The sequence below is a fragment of the Phalacrocorax aristotelis genome, chromosome 1 (assembly GCF_949628215.1).
Source record: "Phalacrocorax aristotelis chromosome 1, bGulAri2.1, whole genome shotgun sequence".
NCBI lineage: Eukaryota > Metazoa > Chordata > Aves > Suliformes > Phalacrocoracidae > Phalacrocorax > Phalacrocorax aristotelis.
In genome coordinates this window covers 130,016,726-130,036,486 of record NC_134276.1, presented here as the reverse complement: position 1 = coordinate 130,036,486, position 19,761 = coordinate 130,016,726, and the positions used below count along the sequence as shown (strand labels likewise).

Sequence of the window (19,761 nt, the reverse complement as noted above, 5' to 3'; positions counted from 1 at the left end):
CTTTCCAAATCTCAGCTACTTTTCCACGTCTGAAAGGCTGTGCTGAGTTCCTGGGACTAATCTGTGTTAGGTGGCCCTGTAGCTATGATGCTCCATTCTGCTCCTATTACCTTCTGTCCTGGGCTGTTGTTCAAAGCAATGCAAAATTGGATGCAAGAGCACTTCTGTGCTCCTGGTGTCTGTTTCATGTGACCTTCAAAGAGAACAAGCCAACAGCCAGAAGAGCTGCTCCAGGCCTGTCACAGGAAGGAGATTAATTATTGAGCAGGAGCACTAACATGAAATCAATGGGGTCTCACTCTGAAAGTGTCTTGTAGATACGAGTGAGCTTCCCATTGGAGCATTGGCCAAGAATGACTCCTTCCTGTCCCGAACCTGACCACATGGTTTTCCCCGATGAAGAAAAATAATACTTCTCATCTTTAATAAGAAATTCTCAGGGCACTTTGATATAAAATACAAATTAATCGTCCCAATACTTCTGTTGTAGGAAGAGTGATATCATCATCTTCTTTCATACAGCTCCGAACCTTGAGCTTAAATGACTTGCCCGTCTCACTTGCAGAGCCGGGTACAGTATACCTAAGGTGCAAGTCTTTGAACTGGTGTAACCAATCTGCTGCACCGTTCTTTTCCTTGGCATCCTGTCCCTAATGCGGGAAGTAAAAAAACCCATCCAGTTTTGTGGTGAAAGTATGTGTGAGCAGTGAGCAGCAATAGGTTTGGAGCGCCTTTCCAGTTTTGGGTACGCCTGCATGCTCCGAAGCCAGTGCTAGGCACAAGCAATGGGCAGCTCGTAGGAGATGTCCATGTTGGTGGGGAGGGTGAGGTTCCAGGGCAGGCATGACATTGTCCTGCTGCAAGAAGAGCACAGGGAAGTCAGGCTGTGCATTAACAGGCAGAGGTTGCTGTCCTAACACAGAGGCAAGTAAGCTGCAGGTGGACCTTGTGCTGCTTTGCAAGGATGTGATAAACAGGGTGCTGTGCCCTGGCTGGGATGAATTGGCTGGAGGGGTGTGTATGGGATCGTGTCCTCACTTTTCTACCACCTCCTAGCAATACTATTGTTGCTCTGAGTGCTCCCAGTTTAGTGACAAAAGCATAGCTGTGCAACTCTACAGCTCCCTATCTGAACCACAGCCAAGTCCAGTGCTTCCAGGGGTGCAGGGTAGTGCACCCTTAAGGCAGTGTGGCATGCTGTCCCATTCATCAGTGATAAAAAGGCATGTTTCTGCACGTCCATCACAACTTTGGAGTGCTTTACTCTGCAAATTACGCTACTAAGGAATACCCCTTACGCTTAAGGGTGTGCCTGGTATTTACACAGGAACGCCTCTTCCTCCCCTCCCCCCATCTGGGTCTACTATATATATTTTTACTGCCTTGTGCTTGAGTCTCCTTACTGCCCATCAGAACAGAATTTGAATGGGAGCCCAGACTCCCTTCTCTTATGGTTTTCCCTGCTTTGGAGTACCCACTAGCTTGCTTCAGCCTGGAGCCAGCATAAGAGTCAACTCAGAAACAATGTGGACAGTGTTTAAGGTGTCCCTATAGTCAAAGCTATTTCTCCCAGCCTGCAATAACCCTGGATCTGCAAAACTCCTGGCAAGAATAATGTATTACGGAGAAGACTGTTATCTCTCCCAGGATGAGAAGGGCTTGGCTGCTTCTACTCTGGATAAGGTAATTATGGCCAAAGGCATATACTCTACAATGCCCAGCCCAGGAAATGCAAAAATGGTTGTCTTTCGCCTTAGTGCTTTATAAACCTGTGCAGTATAAGAAGCAGAAATGAATTACTGGTCTTCTGTTGTCTCATCCTGAAAAATGTGCATCTCTCATATTTCAAATGGGGGCCCATTGTAGATGGGGAAGATGGAGAGAGCAAGCAAGGAAAAAAGGAACAATATGTAGTTAGTACAAGCTTTTGCAATGGTTTGTGCCTTAAGCATCTTCAAGGTGACGTGAGTTGCAGCCATTTTCCTTCCATGGCACAATACCTTTATCCTGGGGAAAGAATCATACAAAACTCCTAGAAAACTACCTTGGAAGATTTTCTCTCTAACAGGTAGAAAATTATTTACATAGGGACACAGAGAGGATAAGAGAGACCTCTTTACATATTTATCTAAATGGGAGAGTGTGGGGTCCTGACCCTGGGACCAGACTAATGTCAGGGATCTGCTGAAGAGGGAACGCAACGATGAGGCTGAAGTGAAGGGCAGAACTAGTGAAGACCTGGGCCCTTGCTTAGCCCACGGCCCCAGCTGTGCAGACTCCAATAACATGCCTCTGCCACTCCCTACACTGCTTATTGGCTGCCAGAAAATTAGGTGTAAACGTATGTCAACAGACTGGACAGTTTCTAACAGAACACCCTGGGGGAAGTATTTAAACCAAATCAAGGAGCTGTCAACCACTTGCAAGTAATGCTAATCACAAGCACAACTCATGGTTGAGGGTTTAGTTGTGTGGTTCCTTTAAATTATAGAAGTGTGAACAGTTTCACTAAACCATGAGGCTTTCCTCCCTCCTTGCCCCACATTTACCTACCCAAACAGCCCCTCTTCAGCTCCAAGAGTCGTAGCAAGGTGTGCTGCGGTGATTAAGATTCCGGGCACAAAGTTATGTGGGGACTAGGGGCTTCACACCAGCTATAAAATCGGAGCATGGGAGTAACTTGGTGGAGCTCCCTCTCAGCTGGTCTGAGACCCCCACCGCCTTTGACCTTGCTGTGGACTACTGGAACACCGAACAGGTTGTATTCCCCTTCCCCCAGTTACATGTATCTTGCTCTACCAATTTCTGTGTCATTATGTATTGGGCTTACTATATAGGCTAAAGTGACTTGCTTAAGCACAGTGGAAAACTTAATAAAATTGTTCTGTATGTTAGCCACCTGGCGTCTCATCAGTGAAGCACGTTAACAGACAGAATCTGTCTCGCTGCGGATAACAATCTGGGAACGGTGCATGACAGTGCATCGTTTCAAACCACAGCCTGGATCCACAGGCTCAGTGGATTCCTGTAAGATATTCCTGCGACTTACTTGCTATCAAGAGGCAGCGGGGCTGCACAGAACTTGCCGACAATGAATGACTCATCCTTCTTCCAAAAATGATTCTTGGAGAGATACTTCAGTGTCACACTGTTTATCTGGCAGAGGGGAACTCTATGGGCCAGCAGCCGTTTGCCCATCTCCTGCTGCTTAGGTCTGCAAGGCAAGATGAAAGACATGAAGGAGAACGTTCAATCAACCTGCAGATGCAGGCCATATGCCGATGTGTTGAACCATTAGAGGAACCGAGGTCTTGTTGTGGAGCTCTCACTTACTAAAACGGAGGGAGAAGACTCATCTGTCAAAACAGATGAGCATTGCATGAGAGTCTTATTGGCTGTCTCTCCATGTTTTATCTCTAAAGTCAGGAAAATTTCTGTATAAATATCCTTCCTTCCATCACACAATTACAACAACTCTGCTTGCTGTTGCATATAGATTGAAACACTGCCCAGATTACAGAGAGGTAAGTGGTAGATAAGGTCAACATCTATGAAATCATGAATGGCACGGGTAGGGATTGGTTGTTCACCATTTCTTCCAGTGCAGAAACTAGGGATCATCAAAGCAAGCTAACAGGTGGTACGCTCAAAAAAGATTGCACACTGCACAGAGTACCATTCATTTTAAGCTGTTAAAACCATTGCTGTGGGATGTTGTGGGTCTAGAAAGTTTACATGACTGTACAAGTCATGGGAGGGGGACTGGACAAGTTTGTGGAAGACAAAAGCATTGGGAGCTAATAAGGACAAAGATCTCATCTTTGGCTCTGAAAGTCCCTGAGATTTAATGAGTCAGACACTGGGAAACTATCTGGGGGAAGTATTGCTACATGTTTATACTGCCTTTTTTTATACTCTTCTCTAGGGATTTGCTTCTGACCATGCTGAAGGTGGGATGCTTGGATAGAGGGACCTCTCTCTGTCCCTGTGCTCTTACCCAGGTAACATGAACTGAGAAATGCCAGAGGTTGGGTAACCAGCCAATGATCAGAGCTCAGTTGGTTGTGTGTTAAGAAGGGGTGCTGCCCAGCCAATTTACATAGGTGGGCCACCTCCCTTCTGTGGAGTCCATTCAATGGGCCTCCTTATGCTTGATCTATGTGGCACCTCTAAGAGCAAGAGATCATAGATTTCCTTGTGCTTATGAAGAATATGGGTGAAGCTGACTCAGCGCAATCACAGAAGCACCTGGGTAACTGCCTGATCAGAAACATGATGTTAGGGAAAGGGAAGAGGTGACAAAAGGGTTAGGAAGAGCCTACAATTCTGCTAACCGAAGTTGCTCCCAGGAGCACGCTTACAGCTGCACTCAGCATCCTCTGAGGCCACAGTGGCCAACCCAAACCAGTATATCCAGTATCTCCCTTAAACTGCAGTGGTAGATGTTGGAGGTTTTGTGAGTCTATGTCTGTGTCTGGCTTGAAGCTGCCAAAAATAGGAAGCATCATGAAATTGTGACTATAAAGGTGAATAATGGATGGTAAATGGAAAAGAGAGGGGAGGCCATCTGTCTACTGCATATCGTCCAAGGGCAGGATCCAGCCCCGTCCTAGGACAGAGGAACACAATAAGTTTAAGCAGGCCGAAGAAAGTCACTCCAGGGACTGACATTTGGTCCAACCCCACACAACCTTTGGATGGCTGGCTTCAGAAGTATGTTTTCTTGTATATGGGGAATGATGTCATGCGATGTGTAAGCAATGGCAATGCAGCTGGGAAGTGCGCTCTGTAACAAGCTCCTTGCTCTGTCAGCCCCATGGCAGCTATAGGGCTTGGGGACATGTATCTTGGGCACGCTAAGCAACGTGTGGGGTAATGGTATCCTCAGGAGTCAGATTGGAATTTGTGTTCGGGGGAGGAGAAGGGACAAGAGAATGTGAGGTAAGACACAACTGTGTGAGTCACTTGCTGAAGGTATGAGACTGTCTGAACACTCCCAAGTCCCTGTACGCTTCTGGGGAACTACAGGATGACATGCATATCAGATCACCTGAAATAAGTCAGTGATCTATCAGTGTCTGAACTGCAATGTAAGAATCTATGTTCAGATGCCCGTTTGACATTCTGAGCTTGTCTGCACTGGAGGGCTGAGCTTTGCCTAGAACAGGGAAGTTTCTTTGCTACAGTGTGAATTAAAAGGGATATCTTCAATTTTATACTCTCAAATCTGTAAGTTTATTGCTGGAAGCAAAATTTTCATTTTAGCCTTGTGCTTCCTAGGATGGCACTTAAATGAAACACAGCTGCTGTTCTCCCAGGGTAGGGTATCTCTGGATAGGTCACACTGCCATAACTCTACTGTCTCATTAAAACTTGAGGGTACAGCAAAGCCTCAGGATTGCCTGCCTGCCTGCCTCACTTCCCTAGGCAGCCTTTCTCTCTAGTGCTCACATGCCTCCTGCTGGGTACCTATCAAATCTTGTGTCCAACATTGCAAAAGGAAGCGCTGCATGTCTTCCTGAACAGATCAGGGTTCTGTCTTGACCTGGGTGTTATGATTTCCTCCCTCCTGCATCTTTGGAAAAGGCAGACTGGGCTTCCAAGTTGGGGAGAGGTTGAACAGACTGAGCTCCACCAGGCTGGAATATAAACTCCAAATTGCAGTGCCTGGCTGCAAAGCTGTGACCAAGCAGTGGTGTCATGCTGGAGAGTGCTCTGGAGTGTGGCTTCCCCTTCCCTGGTTCTTACCTCTACCTCCTGGTGCCCAGGACTGAAGCAGCAACACAATTAGCTTCAGGTCACAATGTTTTGGCTTTCCAGTAAGGACTGTGTGGGAACCAGCACTGGCACACCTCTGATCCTAGGAGACCTGGCTGGGGCTCTTTAGCAGACTGCTTTCCTGCTTCCTAGGCAGCCAGCGGCGTGTGCTAGCTGCTTGCTTATATTGTGGTTCTCAGCCCACAGCAGCGGACAGGAAGGTGTAGGAAGAAGTGAGGAAAACTTCTTTTGGGGAACTTCTCTGTGGTGGGGAGATCCCCCTGAGGCAAGGGCTCTGGAATAGGAGTCTGAGTCTGGTTCTTTAATTCAGATATGGTTTGGAGGAGGGTGGTGCTTTCAAAAGAGATCTGTCTGCTACACATGTGGTCTTGTTCCCCTGCCCCCTGGACTTTTGCCTACAATGGGAGCCTGAGAGCTTTGCTGCATTACTGCAGTGGCAACAAGCTACTGAACACATTTCTGACTGTGCAGAGATGCACTTGTCTCCTCTTTGCAACTGATGTCCTACTGGGCATCAGGAGAAATGTCTAAGCCATCAAGTCCATCAGTCTGGGAGCTCTGGTGAATGGGGTCTTGCTGTAGCCATCTCTGTCTGGCAGAGTAGAGCTAATAACTATCTGACAGTGATTGCGGTTTGAATTGGCACCAGGCAAGGGTATGGTGTAGAAAAGGCACCAGCATAGCAACACAAAAGTATACAAATCTGGGGATCCCGGACTATACCTACTGCTTTGTGCCCTCAGGGAAGAGGTGGACCTAGCCAGGGTTACTGAGTGATGGTAGCAGATGACCAGTTCTTGAGAGCAGAGGGACTCAAGAAGAAAGGTTGTGGTTCATCACACCATGACTGCACTCAGGGAGATATGCTGTTATTGTGCTTTTCCTGGATTGGCATAAACATCCTTACACACAGAGCTGGGATAAAACAGTCCAGAAGCAGGTACTGTTACTCACATGGTGATCTTCACTGTGTCCTTGGTGCTGTTGCTAAAGAAAGCGATCTCAATGCTGGTGACTCTGTTTCTTTTCTTCTGCAAGTGGAACTCAACCAGGCTGTGATGGGCTGAGCAAGAGGCAAAGTATGTGGGACTGAGGGCAGGTACTATCAATTGGACCTTCCCCTGCCAAAAGAAGGCCTCTAGCATTCATCCCCAGCCCCACCAGCAGAAACAAGAAATTAGCATAAACAGGCATAAGAAAGAAACTAGTCTGTGTGGTTTGAGAGGCACAGTGGGCAGGTCTGCATAGTTCAGCCTAAACAGCCAGGCATTTTCACTACCCTTTGCTTCAGTCCTGAAGCCATGTAGCTGTCTAATCCAGGACTGTGCCCACACTAATAAACTCATTGGAAAGGGCTTTATGGGGGAGATGTGCAGGGTTATTGCTCTTCAGCCGTGTGTGTCAGATCATCTGGGACACAGCAGCTGATTGTGATGGGGATGGTGGGTTGCCTGGCCTCCCCAGGGATCTGCCTCATTTGGTCAACACCCTTCTGACTTAATTTTTTTCTCATTGCTACTTACTACAGAACGGGGCTGAAGGACTGGTCATTAAATAAACTTCCACTTCCTTGGGCAACTTTCTCATGTTGACTCCTGCCTGCTTCAGCAGGCCTGCAGGGAGAAATAAAGCCAGTGCAGGGAAAGCCATGAATAACCCAGAACAGAAATATAATTGGTCCTGATTCACCTCCACTCACCCCACCCAACTCTGCTGTCTCCGAGGTCAGACTCTTTTTTATACTAGTGCAAATCAGAGCAAGTACAGGTTTGTAGTGTCTGTCTGACAGGTTAATGTTCCCCCAGAAAACTATTCTGGCTACCCCATGTAATCATCAGAGTATGTCTTGGTGTCTTTGTTTCATTCCTCTGCTAACAAACTGTGTCATCCGTGGCACCTGTGCAAAATGAGCAAGACTAAAGACTGCCAAGTCAGGAAACTTAGTGCAGATGTAAATGACAATGCAAACGCAAAGTGCGGGGAAATTGATTTTCCTGATTGAGTGAGAAGAGCACCGTAACTTGAGGCCTGCACCACTGACTAGCTGACAATGTACCTTGGTGAGGTAGGGAAAGGGTGGCTGACCTGAGAGCACCTATACCAAAAGAGGCCTCTCCTAATATTCCTCCAGAACAAGACTGCAAATAGCACCAGAGTACACTTCCCCTCCTCGTGCCACAGCCCAGTTTTGGAAGCCTAAAAAAGGCAACTATCACCTTCTTCCAGCCCAGGGAGTTAATCTTTGGGAGATCATGGCAGGAATTTATGAGAAGGAGGTGACACAGCAACAGTGAGTGGTTTGTAGAAGAAGGGGACTTTAGGCTTGGGCTAAAATTTCCAGCTGCTTCTCTAAACAAGATACTTTAGGGAGGGGATTCTGGACACTTCCTTTCAACTCATTTGTGGGCCCTATGAAATGTTTAAACATTAGAAATGTTCAAGATTTTCATGTTCTACCTTGGGCAATATATGAGCTTTTAGAACTTCTCTATATAAGCCTGAAAACGAAACAACTTCTCATTATCCCCAAAGAGATCTATAGCAAATCCTGCTCAGAGAAATCCGAACTGAGTACTGTGCTCTGCACTGACACCCATCAGGAATGCATTGTCATCTGCTCCAGGAAGGTCTCATGCTGGTACTGTACCTATTCTGGGACAGGAGAACAGGAAAGGGTCAACACAGTCCAGGCAATGACCATTTAAAAACTCTTGATGACTTGCACAGGGGAACGCCATCATCGGACAGGAATGTTTCAAGGCACTGACATAGAGATGTACTGCCCTCATATGATCACAGATCAGATACTTATAGCCTGCAAGAAAAAATTAACCCAGAGAAAAGCAGCCATGAGCCTTTCTGTTGGCTTCAGTCTTTTTGCATGTTCCCCAGGAACTGAGAGTCAAGAAACACTCGTACTGACTCTACAGTGATCCCTTCCCATTAATAATGTTTTTCAGAGCATTTCTGTGACTACCAGCCCAGACCCCACTACAAGAGAAGTTACGCAGGAGGTTAGAAGTGTATCTACCAGACTAACAGAGTCCCTCAGAAGAGGGGGACCACAGGCCTGCCATGCTTCCATCAGTGTACCATTGATAAGGCCCCAAGTTCTCTGCAAGGGGATGCAATAGCTTTGACTCCCATCTGCACTGGGACCCAGCTATGGGAAATGAGGTCCCATAGGTGTCCCCTGTAACCTGACCCTCAGTGCAGCTGGCTCATCTGGAACATATTTGGATATTTATCCACACTATTTACTGTGTGAAGTCCTATTATCTAGAAGGAAAGGGCAGTAATCATACAAGCTGTCTTTCTAAGTATAGACACAGCTGGCAGCATGAAAACAAAAAGAAGCTTTTTCTAGTAGTACCTAAGAGCCTTTCTAGCAAAAAAAAATTTTCTTTGTTGATACAAACTCTGCTGATGCTAGGGTTTTGGCTCATACAGAATTGTCACCAAAATCACGTCTCTTGACAGCGGTGCTGCCAAGACTCTTGACCTGTATGTGATTTTAATTTCAGCTGCTTGTTGTACTGCTGAGAGGAGATGTGGGCCATGAATCTCTGCTGCCATATGTCTTTACAAATACATGATGTCTCGCTTTGATATCTGTCCTGACTGTAGCAGGAGCTGGTTGCCAAACAGCATTTTCACAGGCTGCTAAATGTCCGTGAAATCCCTTTGCTTGGCCACGCAGTGTTCTCACCTGCAGAAATGAATCGGGGGCATCCTGGCTGGTCCTTGCCTCCATTGACAAAATAATCGATGTGGCCTACAGGAATCCGGATCCCGAAATCTGGAAGGAGGTGAAATGCCACTTCATTCTTACACTTGGCTCTTCTACAGGTTTTACCCTACATGGTGTATGACAGGCCCCAATAATTGGTTGAACACCAGTAGTGCTGGTCCCTGGAGACAGCAAGAACATATTTCTTGCTCCTACCTGCCTGTGTCGTGCAGGTTTGCTGCATGGGACAGAGTGTGCTCTACGCCCTGCCATCAAAATGACTGGGAACTGTGGCTTAATCACCACCTCTGTGACTCAGGGTCTTGATTCTGTGTAAAGGAGAACAAAACTGACCACAACCTTAATAGGGAATTATGAGATGTGATTGAGAGTTGTGTTGGTAAAGATTTTCATGATCTCCAGGCAAGAGGTGTGACTCAAAGGTACCACATTATTCTTCAGCACATGTTCTGCCTACATAGATCCTAAGTGCTTTAGAAAAGTAACTCTGTCGTTGCACCAGCTGTTGGTTTCACTCTGTTACTTTCTATTGGCACTGGCAGTGGCACCTTTCTTAACTCAGGTGGGAAAAAGCAAAGTGAGAATAGACATAAATTCCTTCCAGGCGGTAAAAGCCATGCTGAGCTGGTTCTGCATAAATTCACTCTGCTGTAGCAAGGGTTAAGGAAGAAAGATTTTCTGGAAGATTGCCCTCTACCCAATCTCCACCTGTCTGTTGCTTGAAGTGCTCTGCAGTATGGATACCAGCCAATGAATTAACCATTAGAGCCTATGAAAACAAGAAACTTCCTCAGAGTGAACCTGATTTCATGGTAATCTGGAAGAAAAGGGTCAATGATCTACAGAGTCCTTAGCAATAATTACAGCAGAAGAAACAAAAGCATGGGCCAAAAAAGATGGAAGCCAGCTTACTGTCAGCATCAGTATGAATAGCTTCCACGAAGAGGGCATCCCCAGGATCCAGGCGTTCCTCAGGGCTGGCTCTGGTGTACTTAGGGCCTGCGGGATCCAGGCCTGTAATAAAATCAAATGCCTCAACATCAAGTGCTCTTCAGCCCCTCTCTTTCTTATTTCTGGACCAGTTATTTTATCCAAAACTTTAAAAATTTTGCTAGGCAGAAGTGATAAGTTATTCCCAGGTCGCACTGATTATGTTCCAGAATGGAGCACTCTTTCACTACAGGTTCCTTACCTTGTACTCCACTGTTCTGCTCCCTTTTAGCAGTTTTGTGTCTCAGGTTTCTAGGCTGTAAAGCCATGGCTGAGTTTCAAATACTTCTGACAGAGCAGGTGTGGAGTGTCTTTTTAATTTTTGGTGAAAGAGAATCAAACTCTTAACACCTTCCCTAATTGTACTGTCATCTGTATTAACACTAGTCTGAGAAACGTCACTGAAGATCATCATTCAGCTGATGAATTCAGCATCCCAGGCATTAACCAATACAAGCATTACAAACATTTGATACTATCAAACATCCTTAAAGCAAAGAGGCTTCTAATCCCTCTCCCCACAAGTAAAATTGAGTCCTTAAGCAGCCATCTACATTTTTTGCCTAAAACTTGGTCCTGGAACAATTTGTGAGGAGCCAAAGAAATACAGAAAATTATCCTTGGCAATACCAAGGAACAGATTAAAATCTTTTTTGTTGTTGTTCTGGCTGAGGTTTATCATGTTCACTTTTTGTAGAGAAGTAATCTCACAAGTTTTTTTTTCACTCTGAAAGCAACAATAGTTTAAGAAGCAGCTCTGCTCCACATGCCACTTTGCCTCAGAGCTGGCCAGTTTCACTGCCCTGGAGCCAGTCCCATTAATTGTTTATGGAGAAGGCAATATCAACAATATACAAACGGATGTGTCTGTGAGGGGAGAGGGAAGGAGGAAAAGGGAAAAGGGAGAAAAAAAAATCCTTCCTATTCTTTATATAAATAAAAGCTAATAATAGGGCAAATGGTCAGAAGAATTTACTGCTTTAATTTTTCTTCCGTGTTCTTTAATCTAGACATAAAAAAAGCCGAGAGATTCCCCACCCACTTCTACAGACCAGTTTTAGTTAAAGGTTGTAGGAGATACTGAAAAGTTTTACTCAGTATAGCTTAAAGTTCTTCTGAGGAGAGAGAAACACCTAATATGAGCAGCAGTAAATTCTAGCACAGCTCTGAGGCAAGCACATTTCTATCCTCTATTCTCTATGCCTACCTCCTCCAGGCACAAGCTGCATACACTCTGTTGAGATGTACGTCCTCAGCAGCTAAGAAAAGCCACTCACTGAAGCTATACTGTATGCAACTGAATTCCTTCAGGCTTTTTCATTACCTCTGCAAGTATTGAAACAATTGCTCTTCAGCAGTTTTGGAAAAGGGCTGTTCATTCCAGTTCCTGAACCATTTGCTTTCCTGCACAGGGAGATATCTGCAGGAACAGGCATGGGGTAAAGAAACTCTCTTCACAAAAACGAAGTCTCTGCTTTTGTCTCCAACACTCGCTCTGGTTTTGCCTCACAGCTCCTTTTATGTGACTGAAAACACTTCAGAGAATTATAGCTCTGGGATCACATTTCTCTGTGTGTGTATGCATGTGTGTGAGGAGGCAGGAGATGAGATCAGCAGTATCTTGGGTCTAATTCCACCCATCTTCAGGCTCCTAAATCTGAACTGGAACTTGCAATGCCCAGTGTGCCTATGAAATCATAAGGCAGTCAGGAGTGTGGAAAAAGGGTTGTCTTCTAGCAGAGTTAAAAATTAATGGAATAAATAAACCTACAGAACTTTTATTACCTGTAGAAAACATAAAGGGGAAGAGTCTCTGAAGTTAATCACCATGGTTTCCTGGAAATGTGTCTGCTTCTGCTCATCTGAAGTGTTGATGATCTTAAAATCCTGGTGCAGGAGAGCAGTTACTCCATGTCCCTCCTAATGTAAACTTTGATTCACAGCTTAAAAAAAGGGCCCAGCATGAAACTCAGCTCCTGTTAAGAAATGCCTGTATTTCATGCAGTGTGGGTATCTGTGACCTGTGTAGGTTGAACCAACATTTCTCTGGACTGCCCTGCTGAGTGTGCAGTGAGACCCTCCTTGAGGATACCTCTGTGAGACAGACCAGCATGGGCTGAGGCAGACTGAGAGCAGTGGTCACTCTGTTGGAGCCTTTATGTCTGTTCCTTCTTGGTAGCAGTTTCCCTCCTATCAAAGTCAATCTCCATCCCTGGGGATTGCCAGAACTTGACAAGACCCTCGACAACCTGATCTGACTTAGAAGGCAGCCCTGCTTTGAGTGGGGCAGGGGTGGACTAGAGACCTTCCAAGGTCCCTTCTTACCTAAATCATTCTGTGATCCTATTCACGCTCCATACCTAAAGCTGACAAGACCAAAAAGCTCTAAATGCCTCTAACTGTCTTTCTCTGTAATTCTCACACCCAGGAGCCTGGCTCTCTGCCTTTAAGGTCAGCTCTGACTTGATACAGCTGGGACGCCTACTGTGAAAACAGCTGACTTGTGGGAGAGAACAGCAAGAAGCCTGATCTGGGGCCTCCCAACATTGGCTCAGGCTCTTGCCTTCAGTCTTTGCCTGAGCTGTGTTGTAGAGATGCCATGCCCAGCCCTGTTTCTTGCTGACTTCACTTCCTGGCTCAACCTTGGGCTTGCCTTATCACTACAGACTTGCCTGGTGATCATTGGACTGTGGATGACCCTGGTTCCTGTCACTGGACCTGCTCTGCTCTTCTTGCTTAGATACAGTAGGACTGTGTCCCTTGTCAGTGAGGCCAGTGCCCCTGCCTACTTTGTTTTCCCCTTGGATCTCAGCTCACATTTTGCTTCAGAGCAGCTCTCTCTTGCTGCTTCCCCATAACGACATGCATTGTGAGATTTAATTTTAAGAACCACAGAGATATACTATAAAGTGGAGGCAAAGCATATAGGTGGTGTGGGTTTTCATTAGTCATGAGGCCTCATGGTCTTTCAAGATGGCGCCAGTTGGAAGAGTGGAATAGAGTCAGAAGGACCCTTTTGCAACCACAGGCATTCTTTTTGCAGCATGGAGGGGACTGATGGCTGTCAATGCATTGTCAGGCTCTTCTGAAGCTAGGAAGAAGCCCATAAGCTTGGATCTAATGAGCCCTTATACAATTAAAAGACCACTATGGATGACTCCCCTTCCTTGCTCTTTCATTCTCTTCCTTGAAGAGCAGATGAGGACCGAAGACTCAGTTTTATGATACCTGTTATCCGTCCCAGCTGACCGCCATGGAAGTGCCCCACCAGGCCCCCGACATGTGCACCAAGGCTTACCCCAATGATGTGGATGGATGTTCCTGAAACTCCCAGGGCCTGCAGATTGATGAGAATAAAAAATTAATGTTTCTGTAGCAGAAAGGTAAAATACCCTGTCCCAGCCCACACAGCATTGCTGTAACTCTTCTAATATAGGATTGTTTTTGAGGTGTATGGGGGAGAACTAAATAGATGTGGGAATGATGCTTATTGCCCTTTCTGTTTTGCAGAATCTTTCTTCAGGTCCTCAGATGCAAACTCAACCCTAACCAGGTTGGTCAGATGCTCCTGTCCATAACTCTCTTTCCACAGCTTGTTTCGGACTGCATTTCCCTCTCTCAGCTGAGTGACCCATGTCCACCATGTGAATAATCTTTTTCTCAGCAAACCAGAGGAGTTTTTTTTTGTTGTTTTACTTTTATACCATCATTGTACCAATATCCTGTTTAGTATTTTAAGATTATATTTTCAGAGATCAAGGATTTATCCATGGGCTGAACTGCCAGGTAAAGCACAACTACTTAGACCTGATGTGAGATGACCTCATCCACAGGAGTTTGGCTGCCTGCAGGCTGAACTGCATGATGCAGTACCATACAATGGGAGAGCATATGGTGCATGAGAGTATGGGGGCAAGATGAAAAATCCTGACTTTGAAATGTATGAGGCCATACCCTCAAGCAGTATCGAGGCTTATGAGAAGAGAATATAGTCTTCTGTGGTGTAGTGTTGCAGGAGAATCTGGACAGAAAAAGCCCTTGAATAGCTGGACTAGAGCTCAGCACAGACATGGAATGAGTGGTGGGGAGACTGTCCAGCTCAGTCATTTGTTCACTGTATGATGTAATCAATAATGAGGGGTGACAGTCCTCTCTCCTTCTACCCCATTCCCCATCCCCACAGTAGCTCCAAAGGTTGCCGTATATCTGGATAGAAATGTGTGACTGCACACAACTTGGTGCGTACGCAGAAACTCCCATGCTGTGCAGCCTGGGTCTGCAGTGCAAATGAAGGTCTTACATGTAGCTGGTTAACACAAAGCTTTATCACCCTCACTGCATAAGTATTCAGCTGTGCTGTACATGAACTAACTGGGACGCATCTGGGGAATTTCCAGCTACCGAGAAGTCTATCTGAAGTTCAAAGCAAATATAAAATAACCTCAGATCCCACCCCCTCCAGCTCCCTGGACAAAATTCTGGGCAGAAGAAGACTGTCCAGTGAAGCACAAATCTGAGAAAACCCAGGGCTGGAGATGCAGCTGACAACTGGGATGGTTTTCCAGAAAATGTCAAAATGCAAAAAGAGAAAGAAGAAAAACAGTGGCATGCCCAAGCCTTGACTGAGAAAAAGGGGAAAAAAAACCTCTCTCTAGTGCTACACAGCACTTACTCTGGAATAAAGAGCCTGCTTGTCCAGCTCCTGCAGACAGCAGGTTTGGAGCAGTTCTCTGGATTGTTTGTATGAATAATGTCCTCTGGCCATGCTCCCCCCAACTGGAAATGCATGGTAGCTTACCAGGAGCTTGCTGATGAATTGTGAGATGGAGAGGGCCAGCTGTGTGACATTTTCCACTGCGGAGGGATAAGCTCCTGTAGACCCATAAACCCAGTCTACTGCAATCACGTTCACCTGGGTTGTGTGCAGTATGGCATGGACAAGCCCATCAACCCAGGAAGGTTTGGTACCCAAAGCCCTGTGGAGTCATCAGAAACAAGTATGTTAGGTGTCTTCCAAAGCAGGGCATGTGCCGATATGCTGTTCACTGGTACTGGTGCTTCACATGTCTCAGAGGAGGCTGTCAGACAGTTGCTGAAAGTTTTTTCTGGTGCCAGACGCGCACACCTGGCAATTCTTTGTGGTGGTGTAACAACACTTTCAAGAACAGGATGATTCAGAAGGGAACTAGCTATTTTAATGAAGATAATTTTAATGAGATAACATTTGCAGAGCTCAGGATGAGATCTCAGTCTTGCTGTGGTGCTTCAGTTAGCCACCACAGAGCCCATGTGGATTAAGTGAGCTGACCAGGGACACCTGGATTCTGCTCTGCTACCAAGTGGCAGGAAGTCCTTGGTCAGATCACCTGGACTTTCACTCCTACATTTCCTCATCTGCAGACGATTAAAAAAGAAATTCTATTCCCAAGAGTTCAAGGAAAAATGAGGAGGCTCTGTCCTACCCACTTCCCCATATACCACCTGGTGGAGGGTGTGCTATGTCCCATAAGGGCAACAACTGGTTTTCTGCAAAGACCCTGCAACATCTTCTGTGGTTTCATCGTGGTCTTCTATGCACTTTCCATTCAAGCTTTTGCAGGTCAAAACAAATAAAGTTATACAGTCACGCCTAACTGAAAAATGGCACAGTAAAATAAGCTTGCAGAATGGTGACAAAACCTGGTGAAAATGGTGAAAAAACCCTGGCTCAATTCCTACAATTTCAAGAATAGAAGTTTGATGTGCCTGGCAGGGCTTCTAAATGGCTGGCTATTCCAGGCTGTTGATAAATCAGGACACAAGCTCCAAGGAGACCATTTAAAGGGACAAAAATCTTGAAGAAAAGAGTTCTTAAATAAAAAGGTTGAAATAAGGAAAAGAAAAGGTGTAAAGGAGGAGAGAGTGAGAGAACGAGCAAAAGAAACAAAGAAGGAAAGAAAGAAAGATATCTTATAATTTCCTAACCTTTTTTAGGCTCAAAAAAATGTGAAACGCATACAAAATAGGCAGCTGATCACAAAGAGTGCAAGTGGTGGTGTAATGAGGGTTGTCAGCAGCATTTTCCATGCCTCTGGCCCACCAACAGTCTCCCAGACAATTCCCGGGTCTGGTTTGGGGCTGAGCACTCCAGACTCTGTTCTTAGCAGGTGTTTTGCATGCAGCTGTTCTGCTGGGGAGACTAAGAAGGTCACAAGAGCAGCGGGTTTCTGTGCCAGCCCCACCCAGTGCTTGGAATTGCCCCAGCAGTGTTTAATTTACCAGTAAAAACTTAGTCACAGTGCTCTTCTTTCTCTCACCGGAAGCCGTGGATTATGATCTTGGTTTCCAGGCTGCTGTTGAAGCTGGAGTTCTTGATGCCGTCATTAGCTAAGATCAGCTCGCCACAGCTGGGGCTTGAGGAGGTGAATAGAAGAAACTGGACCTTAAGTTTACTGCCCAGAAGGAGATTTGCTGTCTGGAAGTCAGTGCAGTGATGCCCTGCGAGTCTGTCTGTACCCCCTGCAATGAGAGGGAGTGAAGAGCATACTCAGTCTGCGTCTGTGCAACGGAAAGGAAAAAGCTCATTCTAATTAATTAGGCAAATGAAGGTAGCAATCTTGCTCCTATTGATAAGGATTAAAAGAATAGAACATAAATTAAAACCAGCCTATTCTGTAAACTTTATCTGTCTGATAAAGTTGCTTCTGCCCTTTGATGGAATTCCAGCACTGCTGCGGAAGATAACTGTGGATGTCATGGTAGCCTTGACTTCTGAGAGTTGTTTTACTGAGATGTGAATGACATTCTGTTGTTTTTTGTTGTTTTTTTTTTTTCCAAATTGGCCACACGTGCCAGCTGCTAAGTATATTTATGAGCTGGCTATTAGATCTTAAAAAAAATGGTTGCCACCAGGTAGTCACCAAGGGATGGGGATATCTCTGTTCAAATTCTGGAAGGCTTAGTAGAAGATATAAGTCTAATTGACAATTGTATCAAAAATCCAGAAATAAATATGAGAATGCTGATGACAAAATGTGTCAATGATAATTTCCTGATTGATTCAGTCTGGAGCAAAGGAAGCTGAGGGGAGACCTTATCGCTCTCTACAACTACCTCAAAGGAGGTTGTAGCGAGGTGGGTGTTGGTGTCTTCTCCCAGGTAACAAGTGACAGGATAAGATAAAATGGCCTCAAGTTGTGCCAGGGGAGGTTTAGAATGGATATTAGGAAAAATTTATTCACTGAAAGGGTTGTCGAGCATTGGAACAGGCTGCCCAGGGAGGTGGAAGAATCACCGTCCCTGGGGGTATTTAAAAGACGTGTGGATGTGGCGCTTAGGGATGTGGTTTAGTGGTGGACTTGGCAGTGCTCGGTTAATTGTTGGACTTGATGACCTTAAGGGTCTTTTCCAATCTAAATGATTCTCTGATTCGATGATTTACTGGATGAAAATGCTTTATGGGAAGGGAAAGGCAGCTACTGGAAGGCACTTTGATCTAGATGGGAAAAAAAAAATCTCAACTCACAGCTAGTAAAAAACTGAGCAAATTTAGGCTAGCAAGCAAGCACAGAAGTTCAACAGTATAATGGCTAGCAGTATGTTTAGCTAGGCTATCCACAAAAGATCTGTATCCTCCACCTTTTGTCATTTCAGAGGACTAGCTGCTATTTTGGAAGGCCTGTTGAAGGTAAATTGTTAGATTTACTGAAGGACTGAAGGTGAAATTTATTAACCTGAGATGTGCAGAAAGACAAATAATTGATTAAATGATCTCTTCTGACCTAAAAAATGTTACTTTATGAACTGGCATAGTTGCATCCTGCTGTAGTGAGAACGCATGCACCTTCTCTTTCCTGACTGGAGAAAGTGAAACAGCCTTGAATTTGCATGTACAATAAACAAAAATTTAAAAATTTAAAAATCAGCAACCAGCTTCCTAACTGCTCGCTGTTCCCTTAGAAGATACTTCACAGTAGCTAGGCAGAACATGGCCTAAGGGTCAGCACAAAGAAGTGAGATTCAACATTGAGATTCCCCCTTATGGGATGTGACTATCCCTTACTGGTCTTTATTTTGGTCTTTCTGTGTACTGAAGGCAAGAGAGAAAGAATCATAGGATCATGGAATCATAGAATCATTAAGGTTGGAAAAGATCTCTAGGATCATCAAGTCCAACCATCAACCCAACACTACCACGTCTCCTAAATTGTGCCCTGAAGTGCCACATCGACAAGTTTTTTGAACACCTCCAGGGATGGTGACTCCACCACCTCTCTGGGCAGCCTGTTCCAATGCCTGACCGCTCTTTTAGTAAAGAGATGTTCTTTGAGAACAGTCTGGAAAAACCGGAGCTTATGACACAGCTTAACTAGCAAGGGCAGGTTCAGTACAAGCACAGTCCATGTAAAAATAACATAAGATGAGGGGGATCGTGAGTAAAAGTCAGGCAGAAGGTGCATTGCTGTGAAGCTCCAGGTGATGTGGGACAGTAGTGCTGGTCAGAAAAGCAGTTTCATTGACAGTACAATTAAAGAAAGAAACAGAAGCGTGGCATCTGTTTATTTTCTCTCAGCTACTGCAGGTTACACTTGCTAAGCTTTCAAAGCAGGAGATGCCAGTGCCAGAGGTCAAGTGATCTCTTTTCTGCTTCCTTACACTTCAGGGTAAACCCAGATCATTCTTTTAAATCAGGTTAGCGAAATTAAATCACTGAGACTGATTGATCAAAGCATGGGAGAAGAAAGGACCATTCTTGCACTGCCCTTTCTCCTGGCACCTAACTGGATTATAGCAAGGACCTTTTGACACATGGGTTGTTTAGGGAGAATTGAATTCAGATCCTTCTATGAAAACCTTCAATCCCTTGCCAGGCACTCAGGTTTTTCTTACCTGCTTGTGCTGAGCTGAGCAGCAAGAGGACAGCAAGGACAATGAGTAGCTTTCTCTTCAGATCCTCCACCATCTTCCTCTTAGTCCACTACAGGTACAGGGATTGCACAGGGAAAAACAGCTGTGGTGGGCTGCTCAATCAGTTTGAGTCTGTTAATGATCAGCCAGCCTGTGCTCTTTTGGGAAAAAAGGGTAGGGGCAATCACCTCTGCTCTTACTTGACCATTAGCCAAAGTCTGTGTCAGCAGAAATCTTCACTGACTTTTTGGTTAAAAAAGAGGCTGACACCCATTTCCTCCCTACTTCCCTTTCCTCAAGGCAAGCTTCTCACTTCAGAAATCACCTAGTGAAACCAGTCCCAGCAAGCGACAGAG

General features: G+C 45.3%; 1 protein-coding gene across 5 annotated transcripts; it reads right to left on the bottom strand.

Annotated features, from left to right (window-relative positions):
* Positions 1–421: 421 nt before the first annotated feature.
* On the bottom strand, positions 422–19,533 carry PLA1A (phospholipase A1 member A). 5 transcript variants are annotated; one of them, XM_075106998.1, is made up of 12 exons: positions 19,388–19,532; positions 16,816–17,017; positions 15,318–15,495; positions 13,748–13,856; positions 11,844–11,939; positions 10,442–10,543; positions 9,488–9,577; positions 8,426–8,593; positions 7,302–7,391; positions 6,733–6,841; positions 3,050–3,214; positions 422–857 (listed from the first exon to the last, which is right to left on the bottom strand). In XM_075106998.1, exons 1-12 carry the CDS (start codon positions 19,458–19,460, stop codon positions 773–775), a joined length of 1,467 nt encoding a protein of 488 aa, XP_074963099.1. In that variant the 5' UTR covers positions 19,461–19,532; the 3' UTR covers positions 422–772. The 5 variants fall into 5 exon arrangements, with proteins under 5 accessions (XP_074963099.1, XP_074963126.1, XP_074963109.1 ...); XM_075107025.1 differs by lacking the exon at positions 8,426–8,593 and having other exon boundaries at positions 19,388–19,533; XM_075107008.1 differs by lacking the exon at positions 9,488–9,577 and having other exon boundaries at positions 19,388–19,533.
* Between the last annotated feature and the right edge of the window lie 228 nt (positions 19,534–19,761).

Coding starts and splice junctions, on each gene's coding strand:
- PLA1A (XM_075106998.1), bottom strand. CDS start 19,460: ATGGTGGAGGATCTGAAGAGAAAGCTACTCATTGTCCTTGCTGTCCTC. Junction 9,578..10,441: donor TATTCATACTGATGCTGACA/GTAAGCTGGCTT, acceptor ACCTCCTTCCAG/ATTTCGGGATCCGGATTCCT. Junction 3,215..6,732: donor GACACAGTGAAGATCACCAT/GTGAGTAACAGT, acceptor CTTGCCTTGCAG/ACCTAAGCAGCAGGAGATGG.